General features: G+C 35.3%; 1 protein-coding gene across 1 annotated transcript; it reads right to left on the reverse strand.

Moving 5' to 3' along the window:
• Positions 1 to 4,639: 4,639 nt before the first annotated feature.
• On the reverse strand, positions 4,640 to 5,589 carry LOC126784397 (CLAVATA3/ESR (CLE)-related protein TDIF). The gene has a single exon (XM_050509863.1). It carries the CDS (start codon positions 5,291 to 5,293, stop codon positions 4,931 to 4,933), a length of 363 nt encoding a protein of 120 aa, XP_050365820.1. The 5' UTR covers positions 5,294 to 5,589; the 3' UTR covers positions 4,640 to 4,930.
• Positions 5,590 to 13,471: the final 7,882 nt, after the last annotated feature.

Raw genomic sequence — 13,471 nt, forward strand, 5'->3', positions numbered from 1 at the left:
TCCCCAAATAATGAATTTGTAAGATTACTTTCAGACCCCTTATGTTTAAAGTCCTTTCCTTTTAGACCCCTCGAGTTAAATCTTTCTGGCAATTACTTCAAGGCGTTTGAATGTGTCACGTACGTTCAATCTGCTAGCTAGCCAACCTCCCTTTCGGATGTCATTTTCGTTTTCTGCAAGCATTGAGTGAACGAACTCAGGTTCACAAGTACCAAGTTATGTAGCTACTCTTGTAATTTGGGCAACCATCTCGGCCCTTTGTAAAAAAAAAGTGGTCACTTCGAACTCTAATTATTGTTCATACAAAATTACAATTTATACAAGTTTTCGTATGGTACGTAGCTATATTGCAAATGGCATGTACATACGACCATGTACGTATAGTTTCTGCCCATACAAATAAATGATCTTGGCTGGAGAGAGTAGTTCTTAAATCTTTTTCTTCCATACACATGAGACAACTTCATGTCTAGCTATTCTTAATTAGCTGTTGTTAGCGTAATAGTCTTTTCTTCCAACCTCTTCTTAGATTCTGTTGGCTTTCGAGGAAGCTATTGACCTATTGTTAGAATTTTTCACAGAAAATCATGTAATGATTTTGGTACGGGTGGTTTGAGAGAACATACACCAAAACTTTCTTGCTTTTAACTATTTTGGTATGTGATTATGGTACATATCAATATATACTTTTGGATTTGAAACATAAGCGATCAATCTATAGAAAAGAAGAGCAAAACAAATTGGGAAGTTTCACGAAACATAAAACCTGAGCTTCTGGTTCATCACCATTTTTCTAGTTAGGATGACTACCATTCAGTAATTTATAAGAAATATGAAAGATGACCACTCGACCAAGCCAGACATAGAACAGATACAGGAAATTGTATTAAAATCTCTTTACAGGCACAGATACTCTGGGAAGTGGGAACACCAAATAACAATGCTTCAACCTACTTAAAAGATGCACACATGATTTAATGAATATTGTTTAATATATGTTTGAAATACCATTACGTGATGATTCAACCTCCCTGGTCTGTTTGAGGGCTTTCTCCTCAATGGCAAGCCAATATTCATAATACTTGTAATCAGCACAGCTCTCATCAAATAAGAATCTGCGAACAAATCGCAATGACAGTGCGTAGTGCTTATGAGCCAGCATTAAATAACAGGGCAGACAACAAGGAAATTAGGGAAAGTAATAATAAAGTTGTGACTACATAATCCTATAGGAACATGGTCTATCCGTGCCAAGAGATATATCTGAAAATGCAGAAATTATTAATAATTCAAAACCCTATGAATTTTTTGCCAAGTGAACCTTATTCCCTGTGAAAAGAGACAATAAATCAGTTTAAAAGATTGCCTTTATATGTATTGATCATAGTAAAGACACGGCAACAAGTATATGCAAGTAAAATTACATGTGGTTGTATGGATTTCAACAGACATTAGATTCTGAACCCCAGACTCCTATGCATTGTTTTGTATGACCAGACGTAGAAGAACATGCCAGGGACTAAAATTAGATCTACCAGAAGAAAAAGGCAAAAGGCTTCGGCGCTTCACTAAGTCTTATCAGACATTGGACTAGCATTCTTACTCCCCCAACCACATAACTGGTCTCAAATTGAAATCAACCTACATATCAAACCCCAAGGACAAACACATCTCATTAATCTTAATGACTTGATCGATCCTAACTCCAATCTGCATGAACCCTAAGAAATAAAATCGACCAACATTCAAATATGAACTCTTTCATCAATTGAACCCATCGGAATATCCGTGGGATCATTCGAACTAACAAACCATAAGAAATGAAGTGAAACTGACCATGGCCAAGTCGTTTTACTTGCATGCTATTTCGACACCATCAACGGTGGCTTTGCAAATAAAAAATCCATGGGAGCTATTCACTTGACTTAAAACACACTGATAACAGTGAGATGAAAAATAAACCCACTGCTGGGAGAAATCAGTGTGATATTGTTCTAAATTCACACTGATGATTATTAGTGGCTAAAACAAGAGGTTCTATTGGGAGATTTGTAGTAGTGTCATTTCAAAGGTTGGAACTATTTGTCAACTTCCCCACTTCCTATGCTGTAAATCGGTGATATGTTGACACTTTTACTTCGACCCTCACTGCCTCACATTAAAGTCAAAGTTACTATTTGTTCTGTAACCAAAACAAGTAATTATCTGATGTAGTTAAACTTCAAATAGGCTTTTTCTACTCTTGATGATCGATGTATTACATTTTCTCCATTGAAACAGATCGAAGCATTTGCAATTTTGCATAATCCTATAACTCGTACTTGTAAAACTCGGACAACCATTTTCTCCATTGAAACAGATCGAAGCATTTTGCAATTTTGCATAATCCTATAACTGGTACTTGTAAAACTCGGACAACGACCAAATTAAAACACGTACGAGATAATCATTTTTGTGCCAATTTAATAGTCAAGCTATCGAGGGCGTATTTAATCAGTAGGCTCGCTGGGCTTAGCCCATATGAGATTTCTCACTTATTTAAACCTACATATGTGGTTTACTTCCAATATATATTTTGGCTGTGGTTGAATATTGGGTTATATTGTGTAGACTGTAGAGTCTTATGTTCGAATCCACCAAAGAAGGGCATTTTTATCCTTTTTTTATATTCCTTCTCTGCATTTTCTTTTCCTGGTTTTGAATTCTCACAATATTTTCATATTTTCGATAGATATTTTTTACTCATTCTTATTTTCTTTCCAATGTTTTTCTCCATTTAAGAAAATTGCCTTTAATGAAGATAATGATTGTAAGTTAACCAATATATGATCAAAGTATCATTTGATTTTAAACCAAAATCGACCAAAAAAACTATTGCATTAGTAGTGTTATTAGCCTAGACCAAACTCTAATCCTGAATCTGTCCCTGCAACCTAGCTATATGAATTGAAATTTCTTTTCTTCTCCATTCGATATAAAATGATGGGTCATGTATTCGTAGTGAATGGAATATATATTAAATCACCAAAATGTACGATCAAGGTTCGGAAAATAGAGGTATATATGGGTTTTGCGTTTTTCAGGATTGATTGGAGAACTATATACAGATAGGAAAATTCTTAGGTACCCTGGGGTATGGTCATACCACTAGTTTAATGAATATTTTCAACCGTTAGATCAAGAATATATCTAATGGTGAAAAATATTCATAATGGTAACCGGTTCACCCATTAACGGGTTTAGTTTTTATTTTAGGGTTTAATTACAACTAAGAAGAAGAAGAAGAAGAAGAAGAAGAAGAGGCACGTATGGGGTTTACTATCATCAAATCTCGATCATAATGAATCCATAAATATATTCGTAAATATTATTGCATATATAGCTAGCAGCGTACGTACTTCATGTTTCATTTGATGCGCAATAGAAATGTCACATACGACATGATCTTTGATGCGTATATCGAACTACACGTACTATCATCAACAACCATCTCCAGCCATAAATAAACGATTTCTCTTGTAATGCCATGCAAATTAACTGATTGCGCAGGCCAGGCCTCAACTCTCCAATATGTATTGCCCCTTTCCTAAGCTTCCCATAATCTCCTCAATTCACTTTGAGTGGCACTACTATAACGAAAAAAAGTTAACCAATCCTCACAATTTGACCAGTTGGATATGTTATTTATGTTTAGAACTAATCAAATCATATTTAGCTAGATAGGGTTTACATTCACCTCCATGCCAGTCCTCCACACTATTTGGTCCCTCCCTCAGTCCCTCGATCCACTTCTTCATATATGCGCGCGTGCACACACACTGATACACATAAACGACATGTGGGGCCTGATGCAATTGTCCCATATCTGCAAGCTTTAAAGTTGAATGACTCTATTTGTAGAAATAAATGAAGTTGCAGTCATAACTTGCAGCAGCCTCGATCAGTCTCTCAGTGCATTTATAAAATATGTTATATATACAGGAGAATTGCATGATTAATTGTAATAAACTTTCAAAAGCAGCATGATAAAGCAAATGATTGGTGACAACAGTTTATTCAACAACAGGCAAATGACACTGTTATGATTATCAAAATCAGGACGACCCCTGCAGCAGCTCTGGTTGTTTTCAGCTTAGCTTTTTCGGAATATGTATTTTGACAAGACAAAAAGGAAAGTCCAAATTTCAAAAGCTAGCTAGCCGGTGATGGATCAATGATGCTCCTCGCTCCCTCTCTCATAATTTTCCAATCAATTGCAATTCTTTCTCAGGCAAAACAAAAGGTCCTCCCTTCGCTGGCTGGCTGGCCTTCACTGTATATATCGCAGTGATAATCTGACAACCACTGCTTCCGTTTCATCAGACTAGATTCATCTCTCTCTCTCTCTCTCTCTCTCATGACCTAGCTATCTAGCTTTGAAACCCACATGCCAGCCTTTCTTTTTCTGATCATATTACCATTTCTTTCTTCAATTTGAACCAGTACTACGTGAACTCTCTTTCAAAGTTTCAATGTCTATGAGAACTAATCTTTTAGTGTAATTAATGTAAGATCATCAAATTTAAGATAGGGATTTGCTTAGGTAACATATAATTAATTGAAACCAAGCAAATAAACATTAATAAGAAACGAAAACAAATCCATATATACCACCCACTGCATTTATGGTACCATCATCATCTATATATGAAACTATATAGATTGACGGATATTACATAGAATATAAATTAAACAGTGTCTCTTGCTATACATGATCTCTAGCCAGAAAAAAAGGGGGTAATGCTAAGTTATATGATGAGTGATGGGCTTAGGCAGTTTAAATCAACGGCAAACTCAAACCATTAACAACCAGAAAGATCTGACAAACCATGAAAACTCTTGCCGTTAGGATCTTCATCGAGTAGTGGTGGTCTATCATCTTTTTGTCTAGCTAGTTTGATATGGGGTTTGGACCACTGGGAACTTCATGAGCTTCAGCTCCAAACTCTGATCTTGCTCTAGTCGAAGTTGAAGAAGTACCCGTGTGCGAGTTCTGGGTCTTCTTTGGCTGCAAATCTGTAGTGGTAGTAGCAGAGGTATCTGCCAAGAGAAGCCTTTTCGATGCCATCGTTGATGGGTTTGATAATGGGGTGGCAAGAAAAAGGAGCAGAACGAAAACAAGGGTAAGGGATAGAATCAAAGGGTGTAACTTTGTTGATGTTGTGTGGGATTCAGAGATGGATTTAGGTGCTGAGGCCATGCAATTTGGAAAAATAAACCACCCCCCAAGAGCCCACAAGGGTTCAATATCCATGAACCAGCTCCAAGGCTGGCTAGCTATGAAGGCAGAGAGAGAGATGATGATGTTCAGAGAGGTGGAGGGAGAGAAAGCGAGACAAGAGAAGCTTCAGCAAAAGTGACTGTAAAGTGGGTTTTGAAATATGCAGAAATCAAAGTGAAAGAGATAGAAGAGAGGAAGAGAGAGGGGCAATGGTGCTTAACATGCAAGTATATAAGAAACAAAATAAGGAGAGCTAATCATGCTTAGCTGAAATGGGGGTGTGAATGTACCTGAAGATCCTTGAGGAGGACAGTTTAGTCAGGAGCACAAATCAAATATTATAGAATGATAAAATCTTTAAAAGGAAATCAAAGGCCAGAGGCACCACATCTTTCTTCTTTCTCTGTGGTGGCTTTTTCTTGTTTGGCTGGTTCCTCGAGAAATCTTTCTTTGACTTGGAGGGCCCTAAAGAAAGGAAAACCTAATATACTTGCATAAGTTTTCTTTTCAAAGGAGAGAATATAAACAATATAATTCAGTCTCTTCCATTCTTGCGTGACTTGCATGCACATTCGAATTAGCTAGCATGGCCAATCGACTATGATCACCAGCTACATGCATATCATATATCATGTCATAATTTGGAATATATAGAAACTAAAACTCATGCATATAAGAATATCATGTGAAAAAAAAAAAGTATGTGTGAATTCAGCATACACAGGCCAAGCCAAACCTAAAATGGCATTTAGCATTCTTCATTGTAAATCACGAGGTGCTTATAAACTCATAATGTAATGATCTTGCTCTGATCAATGAAGTCGATCTCTAATTAATAAAAAAGATTAAAACTAAAAAACTAAAATGGCATTCATACAACGAGTTACGTACGAAGCTAGCTAGCAGTTGGTTTGCAAATGTTAGTAATTAATTTATCTCTTCCTAAATTAGAGATACTGAAAACATAATGCATGCGATTTAGGGCAAATTGATAATGTAAATCCTTATGTCGTTCTATGCAATCTCCTACAGTTACGTTATGAGTTATGACATCGGTATATATCTCAAATACAGTAGTGTGCATCGAGATAGCTAGCAAAGAGTTGAGAGTGGGTGGATTCTTGCCTTGGTGGGAAACAAATTAAGGAAAAGTACACGGAAACCAAAGCATCGTATTCGATCTCTCTCTTTCTCATATTCATATACGTACTGCTGCATGCTTTGCTAGTTTGCTAGCTTTACTTTGCTTTCTCTCATGACTCTTCTCCGTTTGAGCCCATGAGTCGTGAGTCAGGTAGCTATTTATAGGGCTACGGTTCAGTTTTGAACAAAATCCATAACTCAACCTAAATTTTAAATTTATTTCGATTTGATTTGGTTCGGTTTGTTTTTTTTTTTTCAATTTTAGAAACAGTGACCCACAACCCAATCCAACATGCACGGTTCAGTTTTTTATTCAGTTTTACCCATATTTAAAATACGTAATATTAAACATTAATTTCAAAAGTACAAAATTTAACATAAAGATGAAAAAAAATGTCCATTTAATTATTTCATTCCTAATTGACTCTAACATTTCCAATTCTCCATAGTCCGTATTTAGCTGAAGTACATAAACTCTACTGTATTAAAATCAGAGAGGAACAAAAATGTTCGTACTCCCTGTGGGTTTAGGTAACTGAACCTCGTTAGGTCAGTTGTAGATCGTCTGGTTTGTCCAAGCCTTTTTTTACATCTCATGTGAGTCATTATCGATATTTATTCATTGAGGATATGAAACATTAATAGAATCACCATTTAGATAATTCAATTTTTAGAGTCACAGTACAAAGAGAGACGACGAAAAATAGAGTTCGAGTGAGGAGGGAGGAGTTATGTGGACTGGTATTGTGAAATGAAGTGTATTTTTAATAGAGTGTTAATCTAAGGAGTGAGGATTTAGAAAGAGAAAGAGAAAGAGGACCGTAAGTTTTTTGTTATCTGAGAAATGAGAGAGGCTATAAGATTGATTAGATCAATTAGGTTTATACTAACTTTAGTTTTATTATTTTTAATATTAAAAGTAAAAATATACCAAAATGATGACATTGACCGTTGACTTCGGATTATTTAGGTCAATTCGGTTTTTCTTCGATTTATGAGGGACTAAACTCAAAACCCAACCTAAACATAATTAGCTCGGTTCGGTTTTTTTATTTTCAATTCGGTTTTTTTCAATTTTTTTATTTTTCATATTCGATTTGAGTTCGGATATGATTTTTTTTTAGTTTTCGGGTTTGTGTGTCCAATCCTAGCTATTTCTGTCATTGTGTGCATTTGTATATGGAGAAGGATATGATGATATATACTGTAACATTTCAATGGAAGACTGAAAGTGGCCAGATAGACATTTATGTCTCCCATTAAGGAAATTGCACGGGTCCCCATTTGAGAGGGATGGTGCGTTAAGGTTTTCTTTGTAATTTGATGTACATTTACATCATCAATTAACCAGTGTATATTTATACGTACGTACGTGCCCCAGCTACCTTCTCCTTCGGAGACCATTGAAGTCTGATTGCTTTATAATCCCTGGCCCTGTTCCATGCAAGAAGGAACAAATTAATCAACCTACTAAATTGATCTATAAACCCAACACTAATCGAGTTCTAATATCCCTGAGCGATAGTGCTGATGGTGTGATAAGCGTTGAAACTCGAAACCCGCCATTGATCGCTATGCATGTGAAAGTGTGAAACTGTAGTAATCACCTTCATTCGTATAATTAATAAAGAAGTTGCTTATGTAATAATAATAAGTTCGAATATCTCATTTTCCAATGAATGTTCTACGACATCGTCCACACGTACGTACGGTTGATCATCCTCAAAAATAAAGGTATCGGCCGGATCGGAGGAGGAGGACCGAGGATCGATCTAGCTGTGCATGCATGGCTCATTGGCTTATTAAGCTATTTCGATTGTTGAAGTTTTCAGATACATCTTTAGATCTCCGGGCCTTCTCCAAAATCATTTGTCAGATTATCGATTACCAAAATCTGAAGGAATTTTTTTACAAACGGTACTTTAACTATAGGCTACATACTACTAATTTCTATACATCAACTTCCAAATCGAGCATTTTAGTACATGAAATATGAAAATCAACCCACTATTTAGACACGATGTTAATAACACCGTTATTTTAGGTGACACCTAACCTCATTTGAGGGGTAATTTGGTCTCTGCAATTGTTTTTACTATTGAGTACTCATTTCTACCCGGCTCTCTCTTTCTCTCTCTCTCTCAATCACTTGTGCATCTCCAACCTTTTACTAAACGAAACCATCGTATCAATTCCAATCTCTCTTCTTTCATCTCCAATCCTAATCTATGCAATTCCAACCATATGCGCATCTTGTATTATATAAGAAAATAAACAATTATATGCATATTTTCTATACTGTTTCATCATCAAGATTAGACATCTCAGACTCAATTTGTCTATCATCACCTTTATCTATGTGATTCTTTCTCAGAGTGCATAACAAGACCAAAGCTTTGCTTAAAGAAGAATGTGAGTTAATATGCCGGTTGATCATGGAGGAGATGGGTTGTAGCTGTGCTCAGTGGTAGGATGGGGCTGAATTTAGAATTATATGTGGGGTTGATTTTTGGTGCGGTTAGATGCTTGATTGAGTTTTGGTGAGAGTAGAAGTGGGTTTGGAAGTTGGAGAAATGCACATGTGCGGCCATTGAGAAGAGAAGTAGAGAACAACTAGAAATAGGTTGTGCATGAAGAGTGAGAGATGGAGTATAAATGTGATTACATAAATACCCTCTACCAAAATAAAAATTACAATTGTTAACGGTGTTACTTGACGAGGTGTATAAAATTTAGGTGCTGAATGAAATTTGGTGTATTAAAGTTTAAGTTTAGAAAATTGGTATATAAAAATTAATAGTCGGCTTAATTTCATGTAATGTTATCAGAATTTTCCCTAATCTAAATTAAGAACAGTTCACATCTCTAGCTAGCATGCATGGTTCATATTATCAATCTAATTAAAAACATCGGTATTATTCACGCAAACAATGCTTATGGAACTATCAAGCCCATAATTCCTCAACAGGGCCGGCCCTTGGGGACTGCAGCCAGTGCACTTGCACTAGGCCCATGACAAAATTCTACTAATTTTTTCTTATTAATCAATAATTCAATTTAATATATTAAAACAATCATCATTTTTGTCTTTCATAATTGAATTGTTCCAAGAATATCTCACTATTTTCATTATTCCATCTTTTTATCTCTTAAATTTTTGATTTTCTTATTTTATTATGAAGAAGACCCATTGCAAGAATTAAAGAATTTTGTTTCAAAAAAATTTATTAAAGGCCATTTTTTTCCACATTAGGCCTCGAATCCCTTAGCACTTTGTGCGACGTTCTTACATGTTTTTACCTCCATTTGTACTTTGCTTACCCTTATTGTTATACTATTGAGTCATTGAGTCGTAATAAGAGTCTTGGGCGGTATTAGATGCATTTTTGTGCTTACATGAGTTAAAAACGCATAATTGGTCTAGAGTCCTAGTTTGAGTAGGAATCATTGTAGGACTAGGAAACCTAGTTGGATTAGGAGTCTTCATCTTTTTACGTTTTGGTCGCATTTGAGATATTTTGAGAGTCATTCTTGCACTAGGAATCTTTGTTAGGTTTCGAAACTAATTATCTCTTACTTATGATTTTATTTTCTTATTTTCAGATTGAATTTAAGAGATAATACTAAAGAAAAACAAGGAGAAGCCATGCACATGGAGTCCTATCATCAACAAGTCATGAAACGATTAAATAGAAGAGAAAAAATGGAAAGAATTAAGAGATGAAGTCCTTGATGTGGAAAGAAGAAAAGAAAAATGAAGAAATAAATGTGAAGATTAATTAAGTGAAAAGAAGAGAGATAGAGCTATGCATATGCAATCTAAAAGCTAGAAGATGATCATTAAATGAATAAAACATGACATGATTTAGGAAATAAAACATGACATGATTTATGGAAAAAAGCATGACATGATTTAAGGAAATAAAACATGAATGATTTAGGGAATAAAACATGGCATGATTTAGGGAATAAAGCATGACATGATTTTAAGGGATTAAAACATGACATTATAATAGGAAGAAAGAGACAACATCAAAGTTCAAACCGTGCAAGCCTACTCTCCCTCTTTCCTCTATATATATATGGTTTTACCTCTCAAATAAGATCACTTCTCATTTGCATTCAAGAGCCAAACCTTTGCCAAAATACTACCTCAAACATCATTTACAAAAACAGCAAGTCGTTCTCCCCCATATATCAATTCCATTTCCACCGAAATCACCATTGAAGACACACCTCCAAGGTTCATACAACGTGTGATTCTCGCAACTCATCTCTCTGACTTTGTAAGTTTTTGATTTTCTACAATACTTTGTCTATGAAGATTGTAGTATGATATTTGTGTGAGATTATTGTTTTTTATTAAGAATCAAAATTTTCAGATTGTTTTATTGGATTTTTGGATCTTTGCCGAATTGATGGTTTCCTATAATTATTGAGTTTGTATTTCTATTGTTGTGTTCTAATCATCTTTCTCATACTTTTAGATATTTTTCAGATATGTGCATATGAATTTAGTGCTTAGATGCAGTCCCTAAGATTGTGTTTGAGTGCTAGATTCATCAACCACATTGACACAAATTGAATCATGCCTTAAGTAGGTTCGGTTTGTGTTGATTAAAAGTGGTAAAATTTTTGAAAATTTGCATGTGAAACCATAGTGAGTGACGTCACACATGAAACATGTCTTCAACAAAGATCTTGTGCTTAAATGTAATCTTGTTTGATTTCTACTCTAAGTGTTATTGAATTCAATTGCATGCAAATTTAGATTAGGCCCTAAGTCAATCTAAATGTTAATAGAAATCTTGCATGATTAGATGATCCCCTAATGCTCTAATTGTATTGGTGTCTAAAACAAATATGTAATTGGTCGAATTAGAATGCATGATAGGTTCGAATTTGTAATTATGTGGTGTAATGGTAAATTTGGTTTAAATTTGTGAAAGAGAAGTTGATCATGTAAATAGTAATTTATGATTTATTTTTCATTATTTGTTAACACTAAAAATTTAGAGTTGCCTTCAATTCCCCGGACTGGACGATCTATGCTTATTCTATACTAACGATGACATTTTATAAGGTTTATTATAAACATTTTAATTAACGCATTATCAACCAACCTGTTCGTCAATTGCCTGAAAAAAATTCTTTGAATAAACACAATCTAATATATTGAGGGTACAATGGAGAACCTACACCTCCAAAAATTCCTTCCTACAGTTGGGAACAAACCCAAGACCCACGTTTTAAGTAGTTGATTTCAAATGACCAAGTTATCAACTCCTTAATTCAAAATCAGAAAATAACTACCCGTTATGTTATATATATATATGTTGGAAAAAATCGTTGGAAAAACCATTTAAAACCAAATTTTAATTGATTAATTAAATTAAGTTAAACTTATAATTAATCAAAGGTGAACATAGATTTGAGTTCTCCATAATGAGGGCTACAAGATCATATGTTTGTTTGTGTAATTTGGTTTGTGGGTGAATAAGAAATTGTCACTCAAAGATGGCTACTTAGAATGAGGGAAAGGTATTTGTCCCACATTGGAAAAGAGAAGTGTTGAAAAGACTTTATATAGAATCCATTGTGTATGGATTGTAAAGTGTGTAAGCCCCCTTATACCCTCTCGCGCACGCGCAGGGGGGGGTGCAAATCCTAGGTCGCAAGGGAAACTCGTGTATGCCCGTGCGACCTGCGGACACGAATGCAACACCGAATTGAGGGTCGGAACGCAGATTCTTTTTGCATTTCCGAAAATTCGGTTTTGACTTTCAAATTCTCTTGACTGTTCAAATTCTTCTTTTGTAACAACTGAGTTATTGTGTGTTATGGAGAATTATAACAAAATTGAAATCAATGTTTGTAACATATGTAACTCATATATGTTATGATCTTTTGATTTCTATAACCGCCATCTTATTTATTGCTGATTGCAAATCCTCACAGTATAAATAGCCACCATCCTTTCATTGTAAAATCATCCCATTCGAAACACATTTCTCTCCCACTCTCAAAGTTCTTAGTTCTTCTCTGGTGATAGATAAAGGTACCTTTCGAGTTCGTTGAGGGTTCTAGTTAGTAGTGCAACTTTCTAGAATTGTTTAGTCGTTATATCTTGGGAGACAAGCGCCAAGCATCCTTGCACCGGTAGAGGAGGCGTAAATGTCTTAAGGACAGTGTGGTATCACACACGTCTCGACTTGTTCTTCCATCACAAATCGTTCGGTATTTTTGTTGAATTTATTTTCGTGTTCTTCATTTCTGATTTATATTTATTTATAATTCAGCTTATTAAATTATATATGCAATATATCATTGATTTTTACAACAATCTTAAGACGTTTAATTTTGATATTGCTTATATAATTTGTATTCGATATTTATCTGAATTTTTTCAAGCAAACTTACACCTTGTGTGTGTGTTTCAGTTTCTAAAAATGACTAACGGAGACAATTCTGGAAATGGCAAGGGACCTTTGGTGCCAACTGTGCCTATTGCTCCCGTTGTACCTGTCTCAGTATCCCATGGGGAAAAACCTGAGAAGTTCAACGGTTTGCATTTCAAGAGGTGGCAACAAAAGATGATGTTTTATCTGACCACTCTGAATCTTGCAAGATTTTTGACGGAGAATGCTCCTGAGTTAAAGGAAGATGACCATGACGATCAAGCAAAGATTGCTGTTGTGAATGCATGGAATAATTCTGACTACTTATGTAGGAATTATATCATGAATGGTCTAGCCGACTCATTGTACAATGTGTACATTAGCATGGGAACGGCAAAGGAGCTATGGGAATCCTTGGAGAAAAGATATAAAACCGAGGATGCCGGCGCCAAGAAGTTTATCGTGGGTCGCTTCCTTGATTATAAAATGGTGGATTCCAAAACTGTAATGAGTCAATTCTCTGAGATTCAGCTAATCCTGCATGAGATTCACGCTGAAGGAATGCAACTAGGTGAAAGTTTTCAAGTGGCATGTGCTATTGAAAAGTTACCACCTGCTTGGAAAGACTTCAAGAATTATTTGAAGCACAAGCGAAAGGAAATGACCATGG

Source organism: Argentina anserina, chromosome 2 (assembly GCF_933775445.1).
Source record: "Argentina anserina chromosome 2, drPotAnse1.1, whole genome shotgun sequence".
NCBI classification, from domain to species: Eukaryota; Viridiplantae; Streptophyta; class Magnoliopsida; order Rosales; family Rosaceae; genus Argentina; species Argentina anserina.

Bases quoted from the DNA above. Each gene is read 5' to 3' on its own strand.
- LOC126784397 (XM_050509863.1), bottom strand. From the start codon at position 5,293: ATGGATATTGAACCCTTGTGGGCTCTTGGGGGGTGGTTTATTTTTCCA.